Genomic DNA, 17669 nt, shown 5'->3' with positions numbered 1-17669 from the left:
TATGAGAAAAAGCTTTAGTTCTATTCAGGTACAGAGACGTATTTAGGCTACAGGAAACAGTTTTATTCAAATACTGTCAAAATATTGTCAAAATGCTATAGTGGTGATCCGTGACTGCCTTTTTAAAGTGACCCATTGTAAAGTGACTGCAAATATTGTGGAACAGATTCATAGTGTTTAATTGCTTGTGTGCCGGATGGATTAAACACGAAAAACAGGAGCTGCAGAAACCCAGTAATGCTGAAGACGCATGCAAGGAATCTATCTGTGCGTTTGCATCTGTGTGTCAGAGTGTGTATGTTTTTACCTTTAATTTGGGACACACACACACAGAGAATGCCTACAGCATTCACACAGTAAGCTTCGTACAGTTAAGCACAATCACTACATGACAGAAACACAAGCTTAATCGCTCTATCATTAAAAATGGTATCCATGTTTGCCTGAATAAAAACAAACAGGTGAGATGTTAGAAAGCTTTTATTTTTATTTTAGTAGACGCTCCAGGTTGCACCAGGAAGAGTACTGTACGTCACCTCCGTTTCTTCTCAGCAATGGCGTCCTCCACAGCCAGTGACGGCGTGAGTGAGGAGCAAACGGGGAAAAAATCGAAGAAGACTAAAAGCCAAGGTGAGTTTGATTGTTTCGCGTCAGATGAGGTTAAGTGACACCAGCGAGCCGTCCCGCGTGAACAACAGGATTGTTTCCCAGCTTTAGACGACGGCTGCGAGCCATGCTGGAGTTCTGCTAGCATGGCGGCTCTCGCATTGTAAACAGATTGTTTGGTGAGTGCAGTTACCCTCACTCGCTAAATGGTCGCATCAAGAAAAAATAACCCGAACATTTACTTTTCACATACTTAAACTGACAAGTGTTTGCTGACGCCGGGCAGCTAGCTATTACCTGCCGGGATTCAAACACGTTTCCAAAGTCTGCAGCCTGAGTCGCCTCAGCCAGGGGAACACGTCGATGATGAGAATTTCAAACGTGTCTTATTTTAGTCAGTGGACTGTTCTCCGCGTTCCTTCAGTATATCTTTTCAATATTCTGTCTCTAACTCACCCTGTTCCCTTTGCTTAAGTATACCTCGTGTTGGTAGTCCATGCCTCCGTTGTAGTAACGTTGTAGTAACGTGACTTCACGTGCGTCCTGCAGTGGATGAATCCGAACTCCTGACAGTTCCCGATGGATGGAAGGAGCCACTGTTCACCAAAGAGGATAACCCCCGCGGTTTGCTGGAGGAGAGTAGCTTTGCCACCCTCTTCCCCAAGTACAGGGAGGCCTACTTGAAAGAGTGCTGGCCTCTGGTGGAGAAGGCTTTAGGAGAGGTGGTGAGTCAGAACAAGCTGCTTGCACTGAACACAGATGATAATACTTGTCTGTCAGCTGTATCTCAATTATAATGTAGCTCAATGAAGAAAGTCAACCTTTTTTTTTACCACTTTCTTTAGTCTAATCAGGTTGTATGCTATCTTGTATTAATATACACATATAGTGGATATAAAGTCTGCACTCCCCTGTTAACAGATTTACAATGTAAAAAAGGTTCCAGGATAAATTATTTCAGGGTTTTAAAATTTTATTGTGACCTATCACCTGTAAGTTCAAATGAAAAAACACTGAAATCTTGTAAGCGGAGGAATAGAAATGAGAAATTCAGCACTAGTGGTCCAAATGTGTTAGTTTGTGTTCTTTTACTCGGCCAAATCGCTACAACAACATATGCTGACCACACAACCTCTCAGGAGGTTGTGTGGTCAGCATTGGAAATTGTGGAATGTGTCACTGTTTAAAGATGCCCACGACACCTTTAAGCAGTGAGACTTCTTTGATGCTTTGTAAGCTCTTTGTATCTTTCAGCAAAGGCCACGGTCCACAGTGTCAGAAAGTCCTACAGCTGAACTATATTTGAATTCATTTTGAACACTGCCACATCCCCAGTTATTATCACACATTATTTCTCTCCTCTGTAACATTTTCTCACAGTTAAGTGTTAAGTTGGCTCTTACATTGGCAGCTTTACGAGGCTGAATTGCCGACCTGAGCTGTTCACATACTGAATCATTTGTTGTTGTTCTCAGCACATTAAACCTTCTTTGGACCTAATAGAAGGCAGCATGACAGTCTGCACCACTAAGAAGACCTTTGACCCTTATGCCATTGTGAGAGCCAGAGATCTTATTAAGCTGCTGGCGAGGAGTGTGCCATTTGAACAGGTAACACTACTGTGCCAGTTTGCAGCATGCACAACATGTAGATTTCATCCTTTAATGTTTTCGAGTATGTGTGTGATTGCTGTCACTAAGCACTCAGAGTGATGCAGACTTTTTGATACCTCAGTGATGTGTTGTTGCCTCCAGGCTGTAAGAATATTACAGGATGACATCGCCTGTGACATCATCAAAATTGGCACTATGGTGAGGAGTAGAGAGCGGTTTGTGAAGCGAAGGCAGCGACTCATTGGCCCCAAAGGCTCCACCCTAAAGGTGAGTCACACCAGAGTCCAGCTTTCTGAGGTCTTTCTGTCTGAAGTTAATCACGGCTTCCACAGAGTGTTGTGATGGATGTTAGGAAAAAGTAGGAGAATCCAATTTGTTTCTAAATCATGAATTGTGCATCTGTGTCACTGATTTTCACCAGTCTGCAATGTAAACAAGTCTGTGTTGTGTACTTTTGAATCAACGTCAGTAGGTGGCAGCATTTATCGGCCCATGTGTCTTTGCAACTCTCGTTAACAGATGATTTCTTTTGAAGTTCTGTCTGTGTGCTTCATGTTGCCTGTTGCTTCTCTGCAGGCACTGGAATTACTGACCAACTGCTATGTGATGGTGCAGGGGAACACGGTGTCTGCACTGGGACCCTACAGCGGATTAAAGGAGGTAAGACTGTCAGTAATGGGCGACTAAACATAATAAGATCAGTTGTATTAATGAAAAGGTGCCTACGCTGACTACTTTAGTGTGTTTGTTTATCCTGTGACATCAGGGTATACAGAACCTCCTGACAGCTAAACATCTGAGCCCACTGTGTGGGTTCATGCGTGGGAGTAAAAGAGAGAAGTTGTTGGTGTAATACAAACGCTCTTCAGTTTGGGTTTAGCTAAACCTGATGGAGAGGTGAACTGTTACTGTAATGAGGCAAAGAATGTTGAAGCATTTATGATTTTCTTCTGCCTCTGCTTTTCAGGTTCGTAAAGTGGTGTTGGACACCATGAAGAACATTCATCCCATTTACAACATCAAGGTGTGTTCAAACTGCTGCAGAAACAATAGTCAGAGTGAAACTGCGCTGCATTTATGCCCAGTGATGATGTTTTCCATCCTTGTTCTTGATTTCCTGACTGAAGTCCATCTCTCTGGGTTTGCACGCCAAGGTTGGCTCAGCCCAGAGCTGAGGGCATGAAAGAGCATGCTTCACAGAGCTGACTATTTAAAATAGGACTTCCTGTTTTGTATGAGTCACAGAATGTTATTTAAATTGCCTAACCAGTAGTTACAGCTTACAGCACTGTGCAGAAGTCTTTAGCCAGCCATCATTTTAATATATTTTACTTCCATGGAGCCAGACTTTCTTGTAAAAGTGTGAATAGTAGCTCTACATTTCTTTTCATGGGGTCTTTTCTTCCCTCATTCCTTTACAGTCGAGGTACCTGATCATTTTCACAGGAATGTTTTTCCAATATTTTACAACAGAAAAATATTCCTCCTGAACAGAACATCAAAGGGAGCCTGTTGAGCTGGTTCAGGCATCAACATAATGCCTCCTTGAAAACCTTCTAACTGAAGTATTCCAGGCTTTGAAGAAGCTATTCTTAAGGGAAATTAACTGGGGAAAAGGGTTAAATTACACAAGCCCTGAACTAAAAATGTCAACAGGTCTGATGGATTGAAACTCTAAATGTTCCTGCTCGTATTAGAGGTTAGGACAGAGATACAACAGTGAGTTTCCAGCGTCTGTAAAACACACTGGAGGTTCAGTCTAGGGCTGCTCGATTATGGCAAAAATGATAATCACGATTATTTTCACTGAAATTGAGATCTCGATTATTTGACGATATTTATTTAACAATAACAATGTGTTGAATAATGACTTTAAAGATTGTCATAAAATAGTGTGCAAATACTGATAGCAGTGCAAATGTTTGCAATATAAAAAATAAATGAAAAATGTAAACATCTGTTTAGTGAACTTTGCAGTGTTGCTCTGTGGTGCAGCTACACTGTAGCAAAGTTTACACACTGTGTCTACTTGATCCACGTCTGACTGAACCCATAATGTTTCCACACCACTGAAGGTTTTTTACCTCTTTTCAACCAACAGCAGTCACTCTCCTCTCCAAATAACTTCTGCTTAGCTTTCCGAGCTTCCCTCGAGTCCTCTTAATCAGCGGTCCCCAACCCCCGGGCCTCGTACCGGTACCGGTCCGTTAGTCGTTTGGTACCAGGCCGCGAGAGTTGAGGCTCAGGTGTGAAATGTATATTTTTCAGGGTTTTTATCGGTTTTCAGCGTTATTTTGTTATCGTTTTTATCGTTTACTCAGTTTTCCTGGGTCTTTTCACGTGTGTTATGAATAAATTTTCTTTTTTTCGGTACCAGTACTAGTTTTATTTTGTTGTATTTATCCGCGACACCTTAAAGGCCGGTCCGTGACAATATTGTCGGGCATAAACCGGTCCGTGGCGCAAAAAAGGTTGGAGACCGCTGCTCTCAGTGTTGCCAACTCCTCAGTAAGGAAAATCGCTATTGGTTGTCCTAAAAGTCGCTAGAAGTCACCAAATGACGTCATCGCCTAATTTGTATAATTGGTCATGCTAATGTAATTGTAACCTACGTTGTTGGAGAGAGAAATAACATCGTGGAAGAGACATAAAGTGAGTAAAAAACGTCCTAAAAGCAGTTAGAATTTATTTAGAACTACAAATTAAATTTCTTTTAGCAATTATTGTTTTTTAATGTCACAATTCCAACCCTGCTCCTTTATCCGGGCCTGGACTGGCAAAAGTGACCCGAAATTGGCACTCTGGTGGAGTTAGTTTGTGTGTGAGAGTGTTTGTTTATAAGTAGTTTTAAACCTTGTGATCCACAAAACAGCATAACAGTAGAAGAAGAATTGACTGCGTTAGAGTCAGTGCGGGAGCAGCGGCTTCACTCATGCGCGATTCATTTGCCCTTTGGACGCATGGGTGTGAACATCTCCTGCCCTGATAACAGCGGGGGAGGACTATCCTCCGCCTGGGAGAGCTTTGGCACAGGTGAGGTGCCCACGGCAGCACCCGCTGCTTGTTGAGAGTAAGAGCGATACGCATTTTCACGTCAAAAAGTCGTCATAAATAAGTCTCCAATAATACCAGAAAAAGTCGCCAGATTTGTCGCTAGTCGCTTTTTAGAAAAAAAGTCACTAAGGGGGTCTGAAAACTCCCTAAATATAGCGACAAAGTCGCTAAGTTGGCAACACTGGCTGCTCTTAATTGTTGTGACACGTGTTCGAAATGCAGAGAGGTGCGCTGGATTTGCCACACGGAGCAGCGCGAGAGTACAGCACGAGGGAGGGGCTAATAATCGGCTCAGTCATTTTTAATGATCGTTGAAAGCCCAGATCGTAATCGAGATTAAAATTCGATTAATTGAGCAGCCCTAGTTCTGTCGTGGTTTCAGTGGTGGAGGTCTCGTCAAAATTGGTGGTGGTCTGCTGATTGCAGAAAAATACCTTCAGATTCTGAGCTGTCATGCAATACCATCTGGAAGACATGACAGTGATCTCAAACTCACTGCCAATGCAGGAAAAGCATATCTGATGGAAAAGCAGATCAGTGTTATTCAAACTGTGTGGGATCATCTTGTGAACAGAACAAAAGAAGAGCCTTGGAATTTCCTCTGAGACGTTGACTTGTTGGAAATGTTCTTTGGTTTCGTTGGTTTCCATTTATGTTTGCACATTTCAGTAAATCCCTCCACTTACCGCTGCACTTATTTCCCAGTTTTCTAGCAAAAAACGAAATAAGCGACTTTTGCACAGTGCAGTCTTTAATAAAACAGCATTTTACTGCAGTCACTACATAAGGTGTAAATACACAACATGACCAAAGTATTGCATCTTTATAACTGCTGTTCTGCCCCTCCATCACCACCACCCACGGCTGCAACCATCAGACTCTGATGATCAAACGGGAGCTGTCTAAAGACCCCGAACTGCGGATGCAAAACTGGGAGCGCTTTCTGCCCAAGTTCCGACACAAGAATCTTGCCAAGCGCAAGGAACCCAAGAAGAAGAGCGTGAAGAAGGAGTACACCCCGTTCCCTCCTCCACAGCCAGAGAGCAAGGTCAGGGGAAGCATGTTTGAAGAATTTCAGTGTTTCTAATGTATAACAAACACACACAACCGCTGAGACTAAATTGCATGTTGAGGCAATTTAAAGTACGTTTCAAATATGTGGACTTCCTATGCAGGTTGACCAGGAGCTGGCCACAGGAGAATTCTTCCTGCGGGAGAGTGTGAAGAAAAGGAAGAAGATGGAAGAAATCAAGGTGAGAATTTATGGTGGCTTTGTCTCTTTCGGTTTTCTTCAGGCTGCTTTTGAGTTTCAGTGGCAGCAACCAAGCATTGTGTAACGTCGCCTTTGTAAACTTCCTTCCTCTTTGTAGGTGAAACAGGCCACCGCACTGACCAAGAAGCAAGAAGAGCGGAACAAAGCCTTCATTCCTCCTAAAGAGAAGCCTCTGATGAAGAAGACTGCTAAAGGTAGAAATATTAAAACAAGCACTGATCTCAGAACCTAGCAGTGACAAATTAAAGGAAAAACCTGGATGCTTGAGCACTTGGTATAGCTTTGCCCTTAATTTGTCCATTCTTGTCTCATCTATGTATCCACAGCTCCTACAGAAGGCAAGCTGGACATCGAAGCTATAAAGGACAAAGTAAAAAAAGCCAAAACAAAGAAACTGGGTGCTCCACCATTAAACCCTGCACCTCCCACCAGCAGCACCACTGAAAAGAAGAAGAAGAAGAGCAACAAAGCGAAAAGCAAAGGCTAACTGTGCACTGTTCCCTGTGCTGTGGCACTTGTTGGACAGAGAAAAGACTCTGAGCTCACAGCAAGAAGAATTTCAGTGAATGTGTAGAGCGTGGATCAAGATGATGCTTCGTCTGTCTTGACTTTCCTTTTTACAGTGTTACACAGTGATGGGAATGTGTTGGTTTTTTCCTTCTGTTTGACTCGCTTGCTATTAATTATTTCCAGAGGGAAAAAAATGTAAAATTAAAGGAGTTATTTTTTCTTTTTTAAATAAACTAGGTCTTGTTTTCTTACATTTCCCTTAATTTCCATTTTTGCTGTGTTACCATAGATGCCCAGTCTCCAAAACCTTAAAGAAATACACCCATTATTAGGCACACCTTTCAAGGCCTGGGTTGGACCCTTTTTGCCTTCTGAAGTGCTTTCTTTGATTTGCACTATAATGGGAATAAGGCATTCCAATCACTTCCATGGCTACAGGTGTATTAAGTCAAGTATCTGGGCATGCAGATTGCTTCTACCTGTATTTGTGAAAGAATGGATTGCTCTCAGGAATCCTATGCTCCTAAATATTTCACAGTAAACTGTTGATTGGTATTACATCAAAGTGGCGAGGCGCAGAGTACGCAGAGATCACCATCTTTCTTTAGAGTCGATCACTACAGACATTTTCATGGCCCCAACTTTGTGGGAGCAGTTTAGGGACTGTTCCAACATGACTGTGCATCAGTGCACAAAGCAAGGTCCAGAAAGACCTGGACAAGCAAATGAGGTGTGAGTAAACTTGAGTCTTGACCTCAGTCCAACAGAAAACCTTTGGGATGAATTAGCAACAGCCTGGCTCAGGCCTTCCCATCCAACATCAGTGTCTGACCTCACAAATGGGCTTCTGGAAGAATGGCCACAAATTCCCATTTAAAATAAAACTCCTTAACCTTGTGGAAAGCCTTCCTAGAAGAGTTGAACCCAGGCTTACTGCTCTCTGGCTATAAGCCATATGGTCGCCTGTTCCCCCACTGAGCCTAACTGTGCCCCCCACTCTGCAGCTGGATGTCACTCAAGTCTCAAGTTCATATGTGTGTGAAAGCAGATGAGCGAATACTTTTGGGAGTATCGTGGACGTTAACCACGTGCTGGACCACCTAGTGACCACAGATCTTGGTCCTTGGACATGACAGCATCACACAGTTGCTTGTCTGTACATGAATGGTGCAAATCCCCCATTCTGCTCTTACTGGAGCCCAACTGATACAAGGTTTGTGTTGTGCATTAAAAAATGCTCTTATGCACGCCCCGGTTTGAACGCGTGGCCGAGTCACTGTTGTCATCAGCTCGTAGCAGTCTGGCCATTCATCTCTGGCCTGACCACCTTAAACGTGCTGTCAAATGAAAGATTACTTTTGAGCACTGACTTTGTTGTTGGTGCTATAATGTGAGACTGATAGTGGAGTTGATAGTTGATAATAATTAAGCAGAGATAAAAGTAATTTTATTAATTTTCATACATGTTACATTTGTGGGCCTAAGCCTCACATGGACAGAATAATTTGCTTAATGTCTAAAGGAAATCAGTGTTGCTCAGGCCAAGCTGCTTTATTCATAGCAGAATGCATCAGGGTAGAAGTAGTGGACTACATACGCTGTAATGAAAGTGAAGCTGAGGGCAACCGGCCGAGCGATCAGAACGCTGACAGGGCTAGAGCTGCTGGTATCCGAGGTGTCCCAGTCTGGGCTCCAGTTGTAGCCTGGAAATGCAAAAATGGTTTTTATGACAAATTCTGAGTGCAGTGGAATGTGCTGCTTACTTCATTACTACACACTGACAAACTTCAGCTGTGGACTTTTAAAGCCATGTGAGCTACACCTTACCCTTCACTGCTATTATTTTTTGGCTTAATCACCATCAGACTTACTTTTCTGTGAATCACGTTCAGGACTACCTGCAACAACATTAAGACACAAGAGAACAAGGTGACATTTTTTAAGATGTAAACGCACAGCTCAATGACTGTGAGTAATAACTGTATTTTACCGCATTCATTAATCCTTAATCATCCAAGTAGCATACAGGCTACTTGGACTTATAATAGGAAAAAAAAGTAATTTTCTCTCGAGCCCAAAATAGATAAAAAGATAATCATGGTGGAAGATTAGGTGCTCCCCGTCATTCATTCATTAATCCTTAATCATCCAAGTAGCATACAGGCTACTTGGACCTATTTAGTGACTTTGGTTATAAAATAATAGGAAAAAAATGTAATTTTCTCTCGAGCCCAAAATAGTTGAGGAGTTGCAGAAATGTGAAGCAAAACCTGGGCGGAGCGGAGTTCCCTGTCTCTGTTCAGACGCTACCCTGTGATTGCCTTGTGCTAAAGTGAACATCACCATGAAGCTTGTTGTCTCTTTTTTCTGAAACCATTTGAATTTTGCAACGGTAACCAAGTTACGGTCATTTAAAGAGAGGATGTAAAACGGACCTCATGGTTCATGGTAAAAAGATAAGGGGGTTAGTCATGGTGGAAGATTAGGTGCTCCCCGTCCTCCACCTGCTTCCTTCTTTTTGTTTGGTCTTTTATAAGTTTGTCCTACACCAGCTTTTATGTCATACCTTTTCTCTTTTTAGTTTCAGGGGATACATGCAGTCCAAGTGGGGTTTTATATTATTATTAAATACTTTAAAAATGTTTAAAACCAGTGTCACTTCCAAGAAAACACTGACTTTTTTGGCCTCCTTTAGTCAGAATTCTGTTTTTTTGATGAAGGGATGAGAGTTTTTCTCTTGGAGCTCCTTCACACCACCCTAAATGTGTTTTCCTATAACAGAGGGCCTGGGCAGCATGCACGGTGAACATTCCAGGTTGCAGATTACAACCCGCAGACAGCAAGCATGAACTTGTTTATTTACAATGATTCACATTCGCTGACACAGGACACGATTCATGAATCCTGTAGGTTTGTGAAAATGACAGCAAGAACATTACTGTGCAAATGTCAGTTAATGAGGCCCACTGTGTTAAAGAGTTAATATCCATGCTGATTTCTAATCAGAATTTTCACATCTTTAAAATGAGCTGGGCTGAAATTTGAACTTGTGGTTTGATTGAAGATAAGCAGCAACTTTTCACACTGAACCAGAGACACTTGATACTTACGACAGAGTTTATTCTCACAAGTGCCACTGCACCTCAAGCAGGCTCCCCCCTCAGATGCATATGGGTGCTGTCCGATTATATTACCCCTGTAAAAGAAAAGAAACAGAGGCTCAGTCACCTCACCACACTCTAGGTGGAAAATTTCTGGAATTATCTTCACTTCCCCTTATCATCTTACCTCCGCCTCCCACGTTATCACACACACACACATCTGCTTGCTTCAACATAGGGTCATTTTAAAGATGACGTTTCTTTCTTTCATTGTTATTGTCAAAAGATCCCAGAAAAACATATAAATCAGTGATATTAATTTGTTTCTCAGTACTTTCTGCTTATAGTAACCTCTTTATACCACAAAAAAGGTTAGGGGAGAAGGACAGGATAAAAGTGAAGGTATGGAAAAGAGCCAAAGATTATTAATAACTTAACACACAGTGGGTTCGTTCCAACAGTCCATGCTGCTTAGGGAGGGTCCTAAAAGTGAGAGAAGTGACCTGTGAGTATCTGTGTGGCATCCATACTAAGAGCTGTTCCAATTCTGGAGCTGCAAACATCCTTGCTAAAAACATGCTTCCTTTAGCACTGGACCTTTATGAAAGGGGAGGAGAAAACACTGTCCCATAATTAATTGTGGCCATTCATAAAAACAACAGACATTATTTTTAAAAAAGTGTCTCAGATCATTGTAACTGCACCCTTGCTCCCTTTTTTAGTTCATTCACTTCTCATTAGTACATGAGGATCTGCCTGGCCCAGGCAGACTGGCCCTAAACTTTCCTTAGTCTTTAAAATTTCGCCTTTGAATCATACTGAATGATATTTTTTACAGACTATTTTCGTTTGTATGACTTCCATAAAACCACGGGGTTAGAACACATTGTCCCAGGTAAGATTTTGTAGTCTGCAAACAGGAGTTTCAGAACGGCAGACATCCAGCATCACATTGTTAGGGAGAGACCATAGCTGGACTGGCCATCGGCCCACCAGGCATCTGCCCGGTGGGCCGATGGTGATTTTTAGTTTTTATGGGCCGATGATTTTTTTGGGAGGGTTTTTTTGTGACGGTATAAACAATGAAAGGTGTTGGATTGTCCAGATGCTGACCGGTGTGTAAAAATAACTCAGTTGTTTGGTGGTGGCTATGGCGGAGCTTCCACAGAGGCCAGCAGGTGGATGAGGGAAAGGTTAGGCAGGAGGAGCAGAGACCCGAGGTGGCCGCCAGTCCGAGCGTCAGGTGAACTGAACTTCAGGTAAGAAGTTATGACTAGGGATGGGTACCGTATCCAGTGCCATTGTGGCACCGCTTCTGACATAAACGGTAGTAACCAGACCGACAAGCAGCGCACATTTTGGTGCTTTATTTCGGTGCTTTTTTTTCCCTGAGATGTCACACACTTTGAATTCTAGCCAATCATTTTACCTTTTCAAGGATAGTAGGCGGGCCCAAGTACGTACATTCTTTTAGAGCAGAGCTACAGATTAAAAATGCCCAAGGCGAAGCAGTCAAAAGTCTGGCTGTACTCCACAGCAAAAGATGCAAACTCAGCAGCAACAAGTGCTTTAAGCTGACACTGTGCAAAGGAGGTAACTTTTCATAAGGTTTTTGAGATAAGATGGGGCCAGGGAGCCAATGACAAGAAGCCAGTATGGGAGAGATATGCTCAGTCTTTCTACTCCAGGCCTCGAGGGCCGGTGTCCTGCAGGTCTTAGATGTGTCCTTGATCCATCACAGCTGATTTAAATGGCTAAATGACCTCCTCAACATGTCTTGCTGTTCTCCAGAGGCCTGGTAACGAACGAACCATTTGATTCAGGTGTGTTGACCCAGGGTGAGATCTAAAACCTGCAGGACACCGGCCCTCGAGGCCTGGAGTTTCCACCCTGGCTCTAGTTCCTGTGGGTACTCTCACAGCAGCATTTTGGATGAGTTGACTGCGGCATAACACATACGTATAAACAAATTCCTTTTTTCACATGACACTCAGGGCAGCCCAGAATAACCTGCTGAGACAAAAGTTTTCATTTGCTAATTTCACTGTGTTATTTAAACATGTTTTCAACTTACGCTGTGGCATAGTTGCATACAAAGAGGACACCTTTTTCATTAGTGAAGTGCTTGATGCCATCTGGGCACAGCTGTACTGCACATCCAACTTTGTAGGTGCTGGCCCACACAACCTGCAAAGACCAAAGAGGTTAAAGTGTCACATGCAGAAAAATATAAAAATCATGGTTCACTTTTTCCTCTTTTTTTTCTCCACATTATGCATGCAGTAGAAAGGTCACATACCTGTGTGTAGTGGCCACAAACCTTATTGCAGCTGTTCTTTTGGTAGCTGTAGTCTTTTACTTCATCCACCCATCTCTTTATGGCTTTTGCTGTATTAAATTGTGATGGTGGATAGGCTGTCCATATGTTTTCTCCCACAGAGAGAAAGATAGGGTGCACGCGGGAAGCATCTTTGAGGTAAATGTTGTGATCAAATATACAGCGCTTTGCCCACGCTTTTGCAGTAATGGCTAAGGCCTCATCCCACGTCTGGATAAGCAGATACAGAAGATTTGAAGCATTAGACCTCATCTTTTGTTAATTCAGTTTTTTCTAACACGCTAGTTTCATTTTCGTGCATACACATTTCTGACTTCAGTCAGTACATTATTTGTGATACACAAGCAGAAGTAAAAAGTCAAATGGCTGAGTCGACTTCCAAACTTGTGGCGAGGTTTTTGCCACAACATTTGCAGTGCACTTTAGCCATGCCAGAAAGGCAGTTTGAGTGCAATCTATTGCACAGTTTTGTTGTCACCGAACTGTTCTTTATTTCTTTACTTACCGAAGATCTTTTCTATCTGTGACTATCGGTGGCTTTGTCTGTCTTTTATATTACTTCCTCTGACTTCTGCTTAATAACGTCAAGTCTGCTTTGTGAATGTGTTGCATGAAGCTTTGTACAACTGTACATGCTTTAATAACTTTCTTTCCCTCACCTCCTCATTCCCAACAAAGTCTGCAGACACATGAACAAGTCATTTTTTTCTATCACTGCTTACTCACTGTGATTTTATTACTGCTTTCCAGAACTAGAGAGAGGAAACAAACGCCATTTCTTCACGTACCATGTACAGCATGTCGGTAGCAGGGGGACTGACAGATGACCGCGCCAAGTTGTGCTCCTTCACACATTCCTCAATGAACTTCAAATCACTGATTTCTGGCAGTGAAATCGAGCGCACACCAGAATCCAGGATAATGCAGGCCCACAGCAACCTCTCCACTGCACTCGTCATGCTCCAGATCAGTAAAGTGAAACAAGCTAAAGCGGTGATGTTGTGGTTTGTTGTCGCTTTGACATCTGTCAAGTTGCTGCAGGAAATTACACTTTGAAGAGGAACAGGATGTTCTTACAACACCTAAGAAACCAAAACATGTTCAGAATGGTTCATGTATACATACATAAAGAATCTGCTAAACTGAGATAAAACAGAGATGTGGCTCATTTATGCTTCTTCTCGCCTTTTTGAAGTCTGAATTTGTTACTTTCTCTGAATATTTGCCTAGTTATCCTGACATGTTCAGACAAGATCTGGCCTGTGTGCCATGTTTACATTTTTTTTCTTTCTTTCTAGAAAAAATAGTGATGTAAGAAAAAAAAATTTCCCCATCAGCATCTGCATAGTCGGTTCCTTCTCCAGCTCGGCCTGTTATCTTAGAACGTTTCTTACCCATCTCACTACCAGAGCTGGTAAAAGTAGTTTTCAATGAAAGCATCGTCCTGTTCACTTGACATTTTACCTGCATCGTTATTCAAAAATGTCTTCCAGTCTATCGGCCCCTGTGTGCTCACCATACTTGACACTTCACCGGTGTCTGGTAAAGTCCCTGCTTATTTTTAAAAATGCTGCCAAATGCTTACAGGCCAATTTCAAAAATACCGTCAAACCCAATATCCTTGACAAATTTCAGTCTGGCTTTTGCAGAGCTCATTCTACTGAAACAGTCTTCAGTCTAACATGCAGGAAAATGTTCTGTTCTCCTGATGTTGGACCTCACGTCGGCCTTTGTGACCGTTAACCATCACATTCAGCTTGAGAGGCTGAAATATTGGGTCGGTGTATCTGGATCTGCCTTAGAGTGGTTCTCCTCGTATCTGTCTGAACGATATTTTTCTGTGGCAGTTTCTCGGTACAGGTCATCTTCCACTTCTCTCACCTATGGTGTGCCACAAGGTTCTGTGCCGGGGCCTTTATTGTTTTTAATATATCCACTTCCTCTCCAGCATATTTTGAGGCGTTTTGAGGACATTTGTTGCCACTGCGACGAAGATGATATCCAGTTATACATTTCTTTTAAACCCCAAGATGTTTCTAAGCTGCAGATTCTAAATGTGTGCTTAGAATCCATCAAAGGTCGGATGGCCAACAACTTCCTCCAACTTCATGAAGGAAAGACTGAAGTCCTTGTATGTGCTCCTGACAGACATGTACCTGACATAATGAATGCTCTTGGTCCTCTTTCAACATTTGTGAAATCATCTATCAGGAACCTAGAGGTAACTTTTGACCCAGATCTCACTCTGGATGTTCACGTTAAATCTCTGGTTCAGTCCTGCTTTTATAATTTAAGAAACGTTTCTAAATGAAGTCCTATTGTATCTCGTACTGAACTGGAGATTGTTGTCCATGCATTCATTTCATCACGATTGGGCTACTGTAATTCCCTCTTTACATGTCTAACAAGGACTCCCTGGAGCGACAGATTGTCCAAAAGGCTGCAGCAAGGCTTCTGACCAAAACATCTAAGTACTCTCATGTGACACCGTTGCTAACACAGCTGCTTTGGCTCCCCATCGAATTCAGAGTCCATTTTAAGATTCTGGTTCTGACCTTTAGAGCTCTTCATGGACAAGCGCCAGCCTACATCACTGAACTTTCACAGCCCTATGTCCCCAGCAGGTCTCTGAGGTCATGTGATCAGGGACTACTGGTTATTCAGCCTACAAGGCAGAGAACTAATCAATCAAAAATCAATCAAAATGTATTTATATAGCACATTTTAAAGACTGAAGTACACCAAAGTGCTTTCCAGTAAAATCATGATACAGATAAAAAGTCACAATATAAAATATAAATTACAGATATAAATAAAATAAATAAAATATAAAATAATTACATAATCTAAATGCAAAGCCAGATGTAAATTACCCTAATTAGCCTTGGATGCCAGGTTAAACAAATACGCTTTTAGACGTGATTTAAAAGACTGAATGGAATCTGATGCGCGAATATGAAGAGGAAGAATATTCCATAACCTGGGTGCGGCAACGGCAAAGGCACGGCCTCCTCTGGTCTTCAGCCGAGACCTAGGTTGCACTAAGAGCAGTTGGCCCGATGATCTTAGTGCTCTCTGAGGGCTACAGACAGAGGAGATCAGCTAGGTAGTCAGGTGCCATATTGTTTAGGATTTTATAAGTAAACAATAAAATTTTAAAATCAATTCGGTATTTAATAGGAAGCCAATGTAAGTTGGCCAGAACAGGGGTGATACTTCGAAAACTGATTTTGGAAGAATATGATACCGATAAAGATGATCACCCATTGTATGTATAAAAATACCAAATTATATCAATCACGGTAGCCAAGTTTATATAGGTTCTCCTCGTGTATCGTGTGGAGTATGTGATGATGGGAATTAGGTGAATTATGTGGGATCAATAAGATGTTGAGCAGGGGTAGGAATTAATAAGTATGTTCATACTTCTTCCTACTCCTTTTCAGACCAAACATTGTTACATTATGTCAGACGATTTTGTTTTATTTCATTATATATTTTTTGTTTATCTGAACACATACGTGTGTGTGTGTGTGTATATCTACATATATATTCGTATCTGTAAATGAAAATATATGTAGTGTGTATATATTGTTTTTTGTTTTATATGTCTGAAACAAATAAAGATACAATACAATACAATACAATAGAATCTGTCACCCCTGTTCTGGGGTGATAGATTAAGGGAGACACAGCTTTTGCCACTGTGGCTCCCAGACTGTGGAACTCTCTCCCACTGAGCTTAAGATCTGTGGACAACTAAAAAAAACAACTAAAAACACGTCTTTTTAGAATTGCATTTTGTTAACTTCTGTCTGTTTTTGTTTTATACTTTGTCATCCCTGTGTGAAGCACTTTGTGATCTTTTTATCTAGAAAGGTGCCATATAAATACAGTTTTACTTACTTACATTCTCCATCGACACAAACAGTCCCAGCAAAGAAGTACACACACAATATCAGTAAAATGTCAGAACTCGGGTATTAAAAACATTTCATTCCAATGATTAAATTCTCATTCGACTTTTCTAATTATATTTTATTAGACTAATGTTTGATTATATTTTGATTAAATTTAAGCAGCTGAAGTATTAGCAAAATCACACACAGAAACCCTCCATAGCACTCACTTTAATCATAAAAGGGTGGCTTTTAAGACCTTTTGCATCTTAAGTTGGGGAGACATTTTCTCTTAATCTCACCTCTTGAAACGTAACTTTGTGATGTTGAAATGTTGCATGACAATACTGGTACTTTTGTTCTGGATAAAAAGGTTAGCTTGTAGTACTGTGGTGATTTCAGAGTGAAGCCCTGTGTTGGTTTGGTGCTCATGGTAAGTGTCAGATTACATCAAGATTAATTTGCATTTAATGATGATGGTAAATTAACTGAATTGCACCTTTATACCAGCTGTATACAGAAAACTTACTGGAGCACACAATAGAAATGATTATGAGTCATGATTCTTTTCCCTATGTTGAGCTACTTGGGTTTTTAGGGATCTTAATTTAATTTAAAGTCACCGTCTACGATGTAATCAACAGAAAATGGTTATTTTTTTCAAATTCTGCTTTACTGCTTGTGTCCTACATAATAGATTCAAGCTGAGTACATTCATTAGAATTAGAATTTCAATTTGCATTCTTATGTACTAATATTATTTTATAATATTAATATAGCACAAGGCTGAGTTACCCTTGCATAAAAACAGCTGGTAGTAAAACCGTCCTTCAAGGAGCAAAGAGCAAACTTACTTACTTTGAGTAAAATTCAGAGCCTGTGCTTTTGTTACATTTACTTGTTTAGGACATTATCACAATTAAGATTTTTAATCTTAAAAATTTCAGTTCTTTGGACTTCTGTACAACTGCTAAGCTGAAGATAAAGCATCATTTTCACTTAGGCTTCACTGTGTCATTGAAACCTCTTCAGTACAGCGATACAATGGCACCATCTCCTAAAAGTGTTGCACATACAGCATTGTCTCAGAGGTATTTCTTCAGCGCATACCCACGTTGGAAGAAAGATGTGAACAATTTGGAATTTCTGAATTTATAACTAAAAATGTGGTCCATCTTCACAAAGTAGAAACAAACTCAATCTGACTAAACTAATGCAAACATTGAAACTTTTCAGATCTTTATTGAAAACAGTGAGCAAACCCTTACAGTACCA

The 17669-nt window shown here is 41.3% G+C and overlaps 2 protein-coding genes across 2 annotated transcripts; one reads left to right on the top strand and one right to left on the bottom strand.

The window, feature by feature from the left end:
* Positions 1-521: 521 nt before the first annotated feature.
* On the top strand, positions 522-7309 carry krr1 (KRR1 small subunit processome component homolog). The gene is made up of 10 exons (XM_085436822.1): positions 522-630; positions 1156-1331; positions 2082-2216; positions 2361-2486; positions 2796-2879; positions 3187-3243; positions 6151-6321; positions 6449-6526; positions 6644-6740; positions 6873-7309. Exons 1-10 carry the CDS (start codon positions 555-557, stop codon positions 7031-7033), a joined length of 1161 nt encoding a protein of 386 aa, XP_085292948.1. The 5' UTR covers positions 522-554; the 3' UTR covers positions 7034-7309.
* Positions 7310-8481: 1172 nt separating this feature from the next.
* glipr1a (GLI pathogenesis-related 1a) lies at positions 8482-13548 on the bottom strand. The gene is made up of 6 exons (XM_085437124.1): positions 13284-13548; positions 12457-12705; positions 12232-12344; positions 10167-10252; positions 8928-8954; positions 8482-8759 (listed from the first exon to the last, which is right to left on the bottom strand). Exons 1-6 carry the CDS (start codon positions 13452-13454, stop codon positions 8608-8610), a joined length of 798 nt encoding a protein of 265 aa, XP_085293250.1. The 5' UTR covers positions 13455-13548; the 3' UTR covers positions 8482-8607.
* Between the last annotated feature and the right edge of the window lie 4121 nt (positions 13549-17669).

Source organism: Copadichromis virginalis, linkage group LG17 (genome assembly GCF_057382275.1).
Source record: "Copadichromis virginalis isolate Kocher_CV1m ecotype Utaka linkage group LG17, C_Virginalis_male_GT1.1, whole genome shotgun sequence".
NCBI classification, from domain to species: Eukaryota; Metazoa; Chordata; class Actinopteri; order Cichliformes; family Cichlidae; genus Copadichromis; species Copadichromis virginalis.
The sequence above is the reverse complement of the archived record's forward strand: the minus strand, read 5'-3'. Positions and strand labels throughout refer to the sequence as shown.

Coding starts and splice junctions, on each gene's coding strand:
- krr1 (XM_085436822.1), top strand. CDS start 555: ATGGCGTCCTCCACAGCCAGTGACGGCGTGAGTGAGGAGCAAACGGGG. Junction 6,527..6,643: donor AGAAGATGGAAGAAATCAAG/GTGAGAATTTAT, acceptor TCCTCTTTGTAG/GTGAAACAGGCCACCGCACT. Junction 6,741..6,872: donor GATGAAGAAGACTGCTAAAG/GTAGAAATATTA, acceptor ATGTATCCACAG/CTCCTACAGAAGGCAAGCTG.
- glipr1a (XM_085437124.1), bottom strand. CDS start 13,454: ATGACGAGTGCAGTGGAGAGGTTGCTGTGGGCCTGCATTATCCTGGAT. Junction 12,706..13,283: donor CTACCGACATGCTGTACATG/GTACGTGAAGAA, acceptor CTGCTTATCCAG/ACGTGGGATGAGGCCTTAGC. Junction 12,345..12,456: donor TTTGTGGCCACTACACACAG/GTATGTGACCTT, acceptor TGGTCTTTGCAG/GTTGTGTGGGCCAGCACCTA.